Raw genomic sequence first — 13071 nt, 5'->3', positions numbered from 1 at the left:
TCGCTGCTCTCCCCGTGCACGGATGGAGCAGGCCAAACGCCAGACCCGGCGACCTGCTTGAGATTTTTCGGAGTGACTATGAGCACCGGGCTATCCACATGGGAGACGGGAATGTGGCCCCTGCAAGCGGGGAAAGATCTTCTGCTTAAACATCAGCCCTTGGGTTTAGACACATGAGTGTGTGCCTACTGACTCGTAATACAGTGTTCTTGCCTATTGAGCACCTTGGATTTTTTGGAAATAAAAGACTCTGGAACCTTATTCTTTATAGGATGGCAGGCATTTGTTGTACATCAATTGAAGTGCATTTTTTTTTGGCAAGCCCTCGCATGGGTCCCAAACAGAACTTCTTTGCAAAACAGTCCGCACAGTGTCAGCCTGGCTCCACGGAGAGAGCGGGCCCTTCAGAATTTGTGAGTCCTGCTTCCGACTCCTGGCGCCACAGCGATTCCCCCCGGAGTCGAGAGTGTGTCTGTCTGTGATTCCCAGTAAGTTCTTCACATCCTAAAGCAACCGGGTCAACAAACCCCCCGACTACCACACAGGCCCGGCGTGTGGATGAGGTCATCAGTTCTGTGAAGAAGATCGTTGAATGGAGGGCATCCACCCATCTGGAAAGCGATGGTGAGCACTTCATCACCCATCTGAGATACGGTCCCCACAGGTGAGACGCTTTGGGTGTGAGGCCCCATCTCCTAGGGTTCTGCTCGTGCTGGGGGAGGGGGCGCTGGCAACATGGGGGGCAGCATAGTATCTCTCACATTTCCAGCAAGAGCCACCATTCATTGAGTTCCAACTCAGTACGAGGCATTTTAAGTAATTTTGACTCATAAACTCACCACCATCCCGCTGGGTTGATGTAACTGCCCATAACTTTCCATGCGAACATGCATGCTGAATTGGCCCAAAGCCGTGACGTCTAAGCTCGTGGAGCAGTGGGATTTGACCTCTGTATGCTTCAGGGGCATGTTCAGGGGGATAGTCAGCAGAGAGCCCCGAAAGCCTGCACTGACCAGGAGACAGGGAGAGCTCATTCTGACTTTGGCACCCCCAGCTCAGCTCTGCGACCTCTGATAAGTTCCTGGGCCAGTCTGCCTGGCTTTCTCCTTATCCTGTCTGCATCACAGGGGTTTTTACACGAATGAAGTGTGTGGGAGAGTGATGGAAAATGGACAGGGCTGCTTACATATGAGCCTCACAGTCCTTTGGGGTGATCAGAGCAATGACTTACCATCCCTCTTCTACACTGGAGAGAGCTGAAGCTCAGAGAGGTCCCGGGGTCTACCTGAGCCTCATGAGCATAGGTCCTATCACCTTGAGTCTGGCACTTTCTCCACTCTTCCTCCTGCTCTTGGTTTGTACTAGGGTCTTGCCTCCCTAATTTGGGGTGTCCCCACCTTCTCTGGCATTGCTACTTTATCCTCCCCTCTACCCCGCCCTCCCATAGCCTGGGTCCCATCCCTCAAGCCTAGCTCTCAGCGGTCTGGTCACTAGTCCCTATCAAGGGCTGTGCTGGCCCTGCCTGAGGCGTCTTCTTTCCTGGAGCAATTTCATATGTCAAAGGGTATGGAAATTTCCAGAGTCTTCAAGGCCTGAAATAGTCATTCTCAATCCTGGCTGCATGTCAGAATCTCCTGGGAGCTCTTAAAATATTCTGATGCACAGACCCCACACCCAGACATTCTGATTTCATGGCTCTGGGATGGGGACCAGGAACGAGCATGTTTTAAGAATTCCCCAGAAGTCTGGAATGTGCAGTCAGAGAGTAGTTGCAGGTGGAAGTAGGTGATCTTACTTTGAAAGTGTTTGTGTCTTGGTCCAGGAGATTGCTTTCGAATGTATTTCAGCTTCACCGTCCCTTTTAATAGAGTGTCTTTAATATCTAAGTAATGAAAGCAAGGTTCTTTCTCTAATCATTTCATACACTAATTAATTGAACTAGTTCTGAATGGCTATCATGTTCTTACTTTCCACGGACTAATCTTTTTTTTTTAAGTGTTTATTTATTTAAGTAATCTCTACACCCAATGTGGGGTTCGAACTCATGATCCCAAGATCAAGAGTTGTATGCTCTTCTGACTGAGCCAGCTAGGCGCCCCTCCGGACTAGTCTATTTTTTTTAAGTTGGGTTTATTGAGGTTGTTAAAAAAGGACCACAGTGGTGTCACTTAGACAGAGTTCCCAAACCAGGGCTTAATACCCAATTTAATCACAGTTTCTTTTTTCTTTCTTTCTTTCTTTCTTTCTTTTTTTTTTTTTTTAAGATTTTACTTATTTATTTGAGAGACAGAGAGAGCATGAGCGGGGGGAGGGGCAGAGGGAGAAACGGACTCCCTGCCGAGCAGGGAGCCCAAAGCGGGACTCGATCTCAGGACCCCGGGATCATGACCTGAGCCGAAGGCAGATGCTTAACAAACTGAGTCCCCCAGGCGCCCCTAATTTTTTTTTAAAGGATAATGAAGAATGAAAGAATCCAGATTAAATAGGTCAGATACTATATGTTCCATTTATATGACATTTTCTAAAAGACAAAATGTAGAAATGGGAAACAGATCCTCTGGTTGCTGGGGTTAGGGACGGGGTGGAAGAGGTATATTACAGAGCAGTGACACAAGAGTTTTTTGGAGTGATGGGGCTGTTATATGTCCTGATGGTGATGGTGGTGGTTACACAAATCCACATATATATTAAAACTCAGAATTTTACCCATTCCTAAAAGTCAATTTTATTAATATTATTATTATTAATATTATTATTAATAATAAACTCACTAGAAGTATAAAATGCAGTTTAAAACTTCCAAACCACTATAACAGAAAAAAAAGGCGGGGAGGGTGATAAAGATTTCATCAATCCAGTAGCAAGCAAGAAAGCTGAAAATACAGGGGAAAAACTAGCCCCGGAAGTGGAAAACACAAAATAAGATGGTATAAATAGATCCACACATACTAGGAATCACAGCGGATGAACCACGGCCAGGCACGTGGCCATCCTGCTGGAGCACATTTCCAGCCTTCCCTGCACCCAGCATGGCCCCGTGACCTGCTGCTTGTGGAGGAGATGGGAGTGTGCACAGGGTGTGCCAAGCCCAGGCCGGGGGTTCTGAAAGCAAGTGGGCCTTAACCACATTCTCTAGTTACTTCCTCAGTGACCGAAACCTAGGGATGGTAGCTGCCGAGACTCAGCCACCCAGATGATGCCGATGCCCTGGGAATGTGGGCGCTGTGGCTGGGACCCTCCTGAAGGTCCACGGGGAGCAGAGCTGCACCACTGACTGGGGACCATTTTCTCCAGAACTGTTAGATGAGAAGGAAATGCATGTCTCAATTCTTTTTTTTTTTTTTTTAAGATTTTATTTATTTATTTGACAGAGAGAGACACAGCGAGAGAGGGAACACAAGCGGGGGGAGTGGGAGAGGGAGAAGCAGGCTTCCCGCTGAGCAGGGAGCCCGATGTGGGGCTCGATCCCAGGACCCTGGGATCATGACCTGAGCTGAAGGCAGACGCTTAACGACTGAGCCACCCAGGCACCCCCCCCCTTTTTTTTTTTGCATGTCTCAATTCTTTAAGCCACTGTATTCTTTTTTTTTTAAAGATTTTATTTATTTATTTGAGAGAGAGCATTGGGTGGGGGCAGAGGGAGAGGAAGAGAGAGAACCTCAAGCAGACTCCCTGCTGAGCACGGAGCCTGCCACGGGGCTCCATTTCATGACCTTGAGATCTTGACCTGAGCTGAAATCAGGAGTCGCATGCTTAACCAAAGGAGCCCCCCAGGCGCCCCTCAGCCACTGGACCTTCGAGTGCCCTTGTTAGGCTGCTCTACCTGCCCCCTGTCTGGGCCCTGCCGGAGGAGGGAGCCAAGTCCCAGGCTCCTGGTGGAGGGAGCCATGGAGTTTGGGGAGCCTTCTCGCTCCGGTGCCTTCCCTCTGCTGTGGGGCCCGAAGCCCCTGCAGACTCAGGTGGCGGCACGCGGTTCAAGCAGGGAGGAGAGTGGAGCCACACCGAGGGCCACCGGCCATGGGCGGGCCCTTCCCTTCCCTGGCGGGGTCTCCGGCTCACTTCTCAGTAGTGGACACAGTAGAGCTGGATGCTGCCACTGATCCGGAGCTCCCGCAGCCGCTCCAGGGCCTGCTGGCGCAGGCTGGTGGCTCCCAGGCCCAGCCCGTTGAGCGCCAGCTTCAGCCCGCCCTCCTGGCACAGGAGCAGCACCTGGGAAAGGCCGGGCCGGGCCTGCAGGCTTCCGGACAGACGGACCCTCCACCGCCTGCCTGACGTCCCCACCCAGCGAGCCCTCCACTCGGGGGTCACAAAGACCGGAACCGTGGGGCACCCGGTGGTGGGAAAGAACAGGACTGGGCGCCCACCTTGTCACCAGACCGCTGTGACCTTCCATAAGGGTCATCCCAGCCCTGGGCCTCAGTTTCACCATCTGTGCCATTGCATTCCCTGAGCACCAGTTCTCAACCCTGGTTGCACTTTGGAGTCATGGGGGGGGAGGGGAAGGGGTGTTTGTGTTTTGTTTTGTTTTGTTTTGTTTTTAAATAACCAGGGTCTGCTCTGATTAATTACATCCGTGTTTGGGGAGTGGGCTCGCTGGCAGCCACACGGAGGGTTGAGAGCCGTGGTGTGGATGTCTGCTCCTGCTGGCAGGTCCTGGCTTCCCAGCCCCACATCCTCTGCCTCCCCACCCCCAGGACGCACCCCTGTCTCCGCATCGGAGCGCAGCTCTGTGCCCCGCCCCAGAGGGACCAGGCCACGTGGCTCTGACTGACCTCGAAGAATCGCTGCGGGTAGAAGAGGAAGGGGGCCGAGATCAGCTTCTTGCCCCCCCAGGGCGAGATCCAGGCCAGAGTCCGGTCTGCGAAGGAAGCCCTGAGCGTCACAGGCACGTGGGCAGCCTCGTCCCGCAGGCTCAGTGTGAAGCTGCGAGAAGGGGCGGGAGAAGGGGCTCCCTGACTCCTCTGAGCCACGGCTGCTGGACCCTGCGTGCAGGGATGGATGTGGGAGAGCAGCTGGAAGATTCGGCAGCTCAGAGGGGTGGGAACACCTGAGCGAGTCTCAGGCACACCTGAGACTGAATCCCCACGTTGCCACCCGCAGGCTGGAGGACCCTGGGGGAGCAAATGACCTTGCCGGGGACTCGAGATGGGGAGAATTACATTAGTAGTAGCTGACGTTTATTGGGGGCTATATGCTAGGTATCGTCTTCAGCATTTTGCAAATCACGTGCGGGTTAGAGCCAGGCTACCTGGCTTCAACCCAGCTCTGCTGCTTTCTAGTCCTGTGAGTTTGGGGAGGTCATTTCACGTCTCTGTGCCTCAGTTTCCTGATCTGTAGTGTGGGGAGAAGAGTACTGTACCTGCCTTACGAGTTGTCATGGGTAAAGCGCTAGAACAGCACTGGGCATGTAATTAGCACTCAGATCACACCTACTGTTTAACAAATATCACTCTATAATACAATACCTCCCATTGACAGGAACAAAGGAGATGATGTATGTGAAATCTAGCGAGTGCCTGGCACATAGTACGTGTTTTACGAAGTTCTCACAGAAATCCTGTGCCTTGAGGTTCAGCAGCCCATATAAGTGACGAGGACAAGATGTCACATGGCTGACTGTTCTAGGAGGATGCCCCAGATATTTTCAGCTTTGGGAAGGAGCCAGCAAGGGCTCACCACTGGGAAGAAGCTCGGAAGGCAGGGGCCCTGGAGAGTGCACCGCACAGAGCCTCTAGCCCCAACCCCAAGCCCTTTCCCCATGCCCTTCCCATTGGCCTGAGAACTCCTGGAGGCCTGGGTGCCCTCCCCCCCTCCAATCCCTGTCCTGCACAGCCCTGGGCCGGGTAACAGACTCCCTCCAGACGCCTAGTGAAGCTCTGTAGCACCTGCAGCCGCATCCCCACCTCCTCAGTGCTTGCAGAGAGGGATGGAGAGGGAAGGACAGATTTTTAATGCAGTCCAATTCCGTGCCCTCCAACTCCGACTCCCTCTGTCCAATTCAAGCCACAGCCGCTTCCAGAAAACAGGAACAGCATTTATGTTGGCAGCCCATGGTGGAAGTGGCCTGTAGAGATGTCCTGGCTGGCCCACAGTGTTCTTCAACTTCAAAGTAATGCCATGTGCCCAGACTGGGAAAGTTTATATGAAAGATGGCTTCCAGCTTCTTTTTAAAAAATAATCAGAAGGTCTGGCCTGCGTGCCTCTATGGAAATACTTCTTCCACTTTACCTTCCCAGCCCAGGGCTTCACTATTTATGTCACTTGTCCAGCCTCGGGGCATGTGAGTGAATTCATGGCCCCCGAGAAACAGCAGTTCAGTGACTTGCTGCATCACTAATAATAACCATTTGACTGAGCTAGGACATGAAGCTGGTATCGTGTCTCCAAGTTTTTTTGGGGGGGGGGAGGGGAGAGTGTTCTTTCTACCCCTGGGAACTTTTCCATTTTCCCTCTAGGATTGAGATGACCTTTCTCCTTTTATTCTGATGGGGAAACTCAGGACTCCAGCCTCAGAGAGGTGTCGTGACTTCCCCAAGACCACAGAGTTTATAAGAGGCACAAGCAGGACTCCAACCCCGTTGTGCCTGGTTTGAGGGTCGTGCTGTGCGGGGCTGTTCTGCATACCTGCTCCAGAATTCACAGGCCTGTTCAAGAGCAGGAAGGGCAAGAGTTTAGTGAGGTCAGGGACTCCAGAAAACAAAACCGAAACAGAAACGGAGAAGACAGGGCACTTCCCTTCCCTCCTGCCCCTCCACGGAGATCATTTTGATGACCACCACATTTGTAGACGTAAACACGTACTGTGTGCCAGGCACACGCTTACTACGTGCCTGGCCCAATTCAAAGCATGCACACCACCCCCGAAGCTGGCACTATTATTACCTCTTTTTACACCTGAGGAAACTGAGGCACAGGAAGGAAAAGTGACTGCCTTGAAGGGGCACACAGATAGTAAGTGCCCTCAGCAGAGGTCAAACCCAGGCGATGTGGCCCAGAAAAGTCATGAAATCCAACGCAATTCCAGCAAGAAGGAAAGGGGGTGGGAAAGAAGGAAAGATGGGGAGGAGAGGAAAAAAGGAAAAAGAAAGTGAAAGTGGCTTGGAGCCTGCAGGTTTGGGGAGTGGAGCAGGAGAGCCCCCTGTGGGAGAGGTTAGGCAGCTTCCGTGTAGTTGGGGTGCGACTCCAAGCCCCCACTGCCCAGCACTGGGCCTCCTCTTTGGGGCTGCCTGGCTGTGTTTCCTAAACCACTGCCCTCTGTCACCCTGGGAGGTCGAATTCTCTCTCTGGATCTCAGCCTGAGCCCTTAAGGGACCTTTCTGGAGGCCCCAGCGACACCTGTGATGAGAGGCTAGTTGGCCTGACCAGATGGACAGGCAGGGAAGGTACTCCCAGAATTGGGGCTGTTGGGGCCGCAGGGGGAGCCTGAGCACCGAGCACCGTCCAGTGCTCAGTGGTTGGGACTGGCAATGAGCACCCTCCCAACCACAAGCTCCACGATGGGGCAGTGGTGTTGGAGATGAAAGAGGGGGTACTTGTAGAACTCATGCTCCACTCTGAGATGCTTCTCCCTCCCTTCCATCTGGATACTTACTCCTTTGGCTCCGGCAAGACCAGCCCCCGCAGTATGATGACCTGTCCGGGCCAGAGACCCCGGGGAAGGGCACGCGAGCAGGGCACCTCCTGTAGGAAGATGGGAAATGACTGAGAAGGGGAGCCCTGAGGGTGGTAAGTCTGCCTCTAGGCCTGCAGCCGGGAGGACACTCAGTCTGCTCATTTATTAAACATCTACTGCAGGCCTCGGCTCTCCTTGGCCTTTCGGGGCTGAGCTCAGTGGCCGCCCCCACTTCCCGGGGCGTGAGCACCAGATATGTCCCCCATTGCTGCATCCTGAACTGTAACAGCCTGTTCGCTGGTCTGTCTCCCCACCAGCCTGCGAGCCACTGGGGGGCTGGGGCTGGCTGGTCCCTCTATCCTAGAGCTGGCACTGGGCCTGGCACAGAAGAGTATCAAATAGTTGTTTGCAGAATAAATGGAGGAAAGGTAAAACGAAGCTGGAGGTTTCTATTAGGGAAGGGGGAACCTTGATGCTGAGGGCATTTCCCACCAGGTGGGGTTGCCCCCCGGGGACGACACCTCCACCAGGTGACCCAGGAGGGAGGTCACTCACCAGGCTGGGGCTCTTCAGCAGGAAAGGCTGTCGAGGGGAGAAAGAAAGAGAAAGGAGACATGGAAGCCATGCGGTGTTCGCTCAGCGAAAGAGCCTCTCAGTATTATTATGAAGAATTGGGGGTATCTGGGGTTTGTCTCTCTCAAAGACAACACAGGTGAGTGATTAGAGCCCCTGGGGGGGCCCTCTTGGATTCAGACGGACACTAGCTCTGGAAGAATGGAGAAGAACTGGACAGAGGGTCCGTCATCCACTTATTGTGTGGCCTCGGTCCTCATCTCCCTCTCTGTCCTACAGGCCGACCCCAGCTGCCTCGCCCGGTTGCTGAGGACAGAAGGCTCCAACCTGGCGGGATCTTCTGATAGGAGTCCTGGGGCTCTGCCCATGCTGGGTACCAACCCACCCAGTCCATCTTCCCAAGCGGGCCCCTGCTGGGGTTGGGAAAGCTGAATCCAGGCTTGCCAGCCATGGGGGGGGCGGGCAGTATCCATGGCAAGTGCACAGTGAGGGAAGCTGGCTTTTGTCAACTTGGACAGCAGCCCGGCGAGTGGCAGGTCAAGCTGGGGGAGCTGGGAGCACCGGGGGCTCAGCTAGGGTGGCCGGAACCACCAGGGCCAGCTTGCTCGCCAGAGACTCACGTATCCAGCTGGATACTCGCTGCTGCCCTCCGCAAATGGCTGTCAGGAAAGAGGAGGCAACACGGGGGATTCAGGCCCCCTGCAGGCTCTGCGAGTCATTTGCTGGGCTCCTGCCTACCCTGCCTATGCCCAGGAGGTGGGCAGAGGTTGGCTTTGGTAGCTCCTCATTCTCCCTGTAGGCCTTGTGGGTGGTTCTCAAACCCGGCATTTGAACATGCTGATTCCTAGGCCCCACCTCAGACTGACTGAGTCAGAAGGTCTGGCGGCGGGTCCTAGAAATCTACATTTTTCATAAGCTCCTCGGGGGCAAAGGACAGAGCTAGCTGCTCCTTGGGTCCCATGGTTCCAAGGGTCCAAGTGGATCACCTCCTGGCCATTGCTCTCGGGTCCCCTTCCGGGGGCACCTTCTCAACCCCACTCGTATCCCACACCTGATGGATCCCTTCCACCTTGGTTATGACAGGTGTGACAGGGCCTGCCTGGGGCAGCGAGGGTGGGGGAGGGGGGGTCCTGGGCCCATCCAGACACCAGGGGAGGTCAGGGGCCATTGTCACTCAGGGAACTCACGTTGATGTTCAGGAATCCCACGGCCTCCACCAGGATGTCGCCAAATATGGCCAGGGTGTCCACACGGGACAGCGGGAGCCGGTAGCAGTAATGAAGAAAGTGTTGTCCGTTCACACTCACCTGGAGAGATAGACAGACGGACAGCTCAGCAGCACCTGATGCACGCTGAGTCTGCGCTAACGTGCCTGGCCTCGCTGGGTGCTCTTACCCGAGACGTCCCTCGTTTACCTTCACACCCACTCTGAGAGATGGGCACGTTTGACAGATGATGTGCCCACGGCGCGGGGAGCTTCCATGACCTTTCCAAGTTTGCACAGCTGGCCTGGGAACCAAGGCCCCTTTCACTGGCCCTCTGCCCCTGACACAGCACTTCCCTTCGTCATCCCTCAGCAGCCCGAGCCCCAGGTGAAGAAATGGGGTTTCAGGAGGCCGGACTACTCCTCCACCACAGGGCCCTCCCTCCATTGCTGGTTCCCATTGGCTCCCCTTTCCCCCGGAGAGGTCAGGGTCCTGGCATCTTTCTGGCAGGAGTTCCCATCTGTGGAGAAAGCCTTGAAATGGGGTTCGGGGTCCCTGCGCCCTCTACCTCCCTGAGATGGGGAGGATGTGAGTACCCACCTCGCGAGGATCTAACGAGCGGGCACTTAGGGGCTAGAAAAGAGCCCATCGTATTGCAGGCGCTCTTGAAGAGCTTGCTCGCAATGTGGCGGTGGTGCCCTCCCCAGGGCCAGGCACGAGGGAGCTTTCTTGCCGCCATGGGTCCCAGGCCATGTGGGCCCAGGGCAGCTTGGAACGGGGCTCGGCAGCTGCTCGGTCCTCTCGGGTCTCAAGTCCTCCCAGTGACGCCCCTCCTCACAGTGACGTGGGGAACGCGGTGGAAGGAAGGAAGAGGGGAAGGATGCAGGTTCTAGACGATGCTGCCCATCCCTTCCCCTCACCTTCATTTCCTCGTTTCCAAAGAGAAAGAGGATGAGGAAGTAGGCTCCTCTCTGCAGGGGCAGGTGGGGCCACCGGGCCTCGGCTTGCCAGCGCTCCAAGTGCAGGGTGTTGCAGATGACGTGGGGCTTGGTGGTGTGGAAGCGAGGGTTGAAGTGGATGGCGATATCCGGCCGGGGATGCAGGCTGCAGCCGCACTGAAAGTCCACCTGGAACCTGGTGAGAGGTGCTCTCGAAGGGGCACCCCTGGTCGGAAACCCCGAGACCACAAGGGCAGAGAGGAGCCTCCAGCTCGATGCCTCTGGGGCTGAGCCCCAGAAGCCCCGTGGAGCACCCCCTTACCTGCGTGCCTCTAGAGGGACCGCTCCCTGTAGCATGACCATCTTGCCTGCACGCAGGCCACCGAAAATTGTCGTGACATAAGGAAGCACCTGAACAAGGGGAGAAAGCTAGCCACATGGAGCTGGAGAATGGGTCTTACAAGGGAGCCCCGTGTCAGGTGGGTGGGTGGGGAGAGAAGGACAAGAAAATTCCACTCTCCTGCCCCAAACAGAAAACATCCTTATGGGGGAAAAATTAGTGTTCTCTTCCACCTTCTCACCTTTCCGGGACCCTCACATGTCAAAGCCACATTGCCCTGGAGAAGCCAAGTTCAGCTCCATCGCCCCCTTGCAGCACCAGCCCTGCCCCTCTCCCCAGCTCCTTGAGCACAGGAGTGTCCTCAGTGAGACTTTGCCCTGGCCTCCAGAAGCCTGGTATCGAGATCCTGAGGACTGTTTACTGGCTCGAGCCCAGGAACTGGGGGGCGGGCAGAAAGGCTGGACAAGGATGCCTGGAGAGAGACCCAACAATGGCCCGGCTTACCTGCCCAGGCTCACCTTTCCCCACTTAGAAGCTATGCAGAATTCCTAACACACAACACACACGTTTACAACTCCCTGCCTTTCGGGGCCGCTTCCTCTGCTCTCCCTTGGCCCTGTGAGATCCAAGTTGACTTTCAGGGTTCTCTGACACCTTCTCCAAGCACTGTCCACTATGGTGACTGAGTTTTTCCTTCTCTCCCCTGTGTTCCCAGAACACTTCACTCGTATGGCTAGCTTGGCCGTTGGCGGGCTTACAGGGAGACCACGGGGCTGGCTACTTCCGTGGAGGCTCAGGCCACTCGGAGCTGAAGCCCTGTCTTTCCCTTCTGGGCTCAGCGCCTGGCCTGGCACAGCGTGGGCTCTGAATAGGTGTTTGCAGAACGAATGTGAACATGTCCCAGGTACACGTCGGCATAACACAAGACTGGCTTTCACATATTCTCCGAACCATCTAGAAGATGCTGAGCCCCAACAGTGCTGCCCTCCAGGTGGGAGCTCGGCAGCCTGCAAAGCAAGGAGGGGTTGTAACCTGGGGAGCTGCTTCACCCCATTACTCAGGCCCCCGGGGAGGTACTGGAGCTCCCGGCTGTCAGAGGGCCCACAGCTTAGCCAGACTGAGCACCTCAGCCCCTCCCACTTCCCAGGCTCCAGGCCTGGCCTGTAATAATTACTGAGCTGATGCACCTCTCCCAGGGGGAGGGGGCCAAGTCAAGAGAAAGTGATAGTTAGCATTCATTAATGGGAGGGCAGAGTGTCCTGAGCATTCAGCCTCCTGTAAAGCAAGGCCAGACTTCAGAAAATCCATGTGAGCACTGAGCAGGAGGAGGACGTGAGGGGGACACCCATTCCCGAGTTGGAGGTACAATCTGACTCTCTTCCAGGCTGGGGATGAGTCTACCCTAGGTACTCAGTGCCCCCACAACAATACTACTCAGCAGCCCCAGGTCCTCCTAGCCTAGCCCCCCATCACACAGTAGGAGCACAGCACTGACTTCAGGTTCTATTACTTTTAAAATGTAAGGACCCTGTGAACCCCATCATTCTCATCCAAGTGGGAATTAGCTGGTCAGCCACTTTGCTAAGCTCAGGAGGGCCTTCCAGAGTTCATGAGCAGGTGCTGGGGGAACAGGGCCCAAGACCGAAGGCCTCTCCACCCACCACCTGGGAGCCTGGGTCCAGCTGGAGTCGGGGGGTGGGGGGCCTGAGACCTGGAGATTCCAGACCAGAGTGCCTGCTCACCGGGTGGAAGACTGGCGGCTGCAGGATGAAGGGGTCAGGAAGTGGGTCCAGTTTTTCTCCGGGTGACATGGGGGTGGAGTGCCTCCAACTCGGCATGCAGATCCAGATTCCAGGAGCCCTGGCCCTGCCGCCACTGGTCGGACTTGCCTTTCCCAGCCAGGAACTGAGGTGCCAGGGCAGCTCCCCCAGCTGTTAGCCTCACCTGCGCCCAGCAGGGTCCCCGTACCCCTTGCAGCAGGCCCGAGAGGGAGGTCTGGGCAGCGGTCCACCCCTGGTCCACACCCCAGATCCAGTCCTACCAGCTGGATTGGGGCTGTCGGCAGAAATCCGAGTCCAGGAGCAAGAAGCCTGAACTAAGCACCTAGCTAACCAGCGCCCTGCCCCCACCTGCACTGGGATCTGAAGCACCGAGCTGTTGCAGAGAGAGAGGGCAGAGGGTTTGTGGTTTCCCGGGCTCCCATTGGAGCCCTCCCCAGTCAGAGGCTGGGGCGGTGGCACATGTGGGCAGGTCCCAGGAGAAGCCCCGCCCCAGCTCCTTGGCCATCACTGAGTGGCTTCTCACGCCAGACTCCCCTCCCCGACCCCCAGAGGTTTTCATCTCTTCCCCTCGTTTCCCTGCCCGTTCCCCCACTTTTCTCCCTTTTGCATGATTTATAGTCCC

The 13071-nt window shown here is 55.5% G+C and overlaps 1 protein-coding gene across 9 annotated transcripts; it reads right to left on the bottom strand.

Moving 5' to 3' along the window:
* Positions 1-2732: 2732 nt before the first annotated feature.
* On the bottom strand, positions 2733-12881 carry LGALS12 (galectin 12). 9 transcript variants are annotated; one of them, XM_035013075.1, is made up of 9 exons: positions 12411-12875; positions 10651-10739; positions 10311-10524; positions 9373-9492; positions 8806-8844; positions 8168-8194; positions 7592-7680; positions 4773-4923; positions 2733-3296 (listed from the first exon to the last, which is right to left on the bottom strand). In XM_035013075.1, the coding sequence occupies exons 1-9, from the start codon at positions 12504-12506 to the stop codon at positions 3159-3161; spliced, it is 963 nt and encodes a 320-aa protein (XP_034868966.1). In that variant the 5' UTR covers positions 12507-12875; the 3' UTR covers positions 2733-3158. The 9 variants fall into 9 exon arrangements, with proteins under 9 accessions (XP_034868966.1, XP_034868965.1, XP_034868970.1 ...); XM_035013074.1 differs by lacking the exon at positions 2733-3296 and adding an exon at positions 4047-4209 and having other exon boundaries at positions 12411-12872; XM_035013079.1 differs by lacking the exon at positions 2733-3296 and adding an exon at positions 10910-11140 and having other exon boundaries at positions 4047-4923; positions 12411-12496.
* Between the last annotated feature and the right edge of the window lie 190 nt (positions 12882-13071).

The sequence above is a fragment of the Mirounga leonina genome, unplaced genomic scaffold, assembly GCF_011800145.1.
Source record: "Mirounga leonina isolate KUSES-001 unplaced genomic scaffold, KU_Mleo_1.0 Mir_166, whole genome shotgun sequence".
In the NCBI taxonomy this organism is placed as follows: Eukaryota; Metazoa; Chordata; class Mammalia; order Carnivora; family Phocidae; genus Mirounga; species Mirounga leonina.
Note: the sequence above shows the minus strand (reverse complement) of the source record. Positions and strands in the feature narration are given on the sequence as shown.

Coding starts and splice junctions, on each gene's coding strand:
- LGALS12 (XM_035013071.1), bottom strand. CDS start 12,506: ATGCCGAGTTGGAGGCACTCCACCCCCATGTCACCCGGAGAAAAACTG. Junction 9,493..10,310: donor TTGGAAACGAGGAAATGAAG/GTGAGGGGAAGG, acceptor CTATCTCTCCAG/GTGAGTGTGAACGGACAACA. Junction 4,924..7,591: donor GTCTTGCCGGAGCCAAAGGA/GTAAGTATCCAG, acceptor CCCTTCTCGCAG/CTTCACACTGAGCCTGCGGG.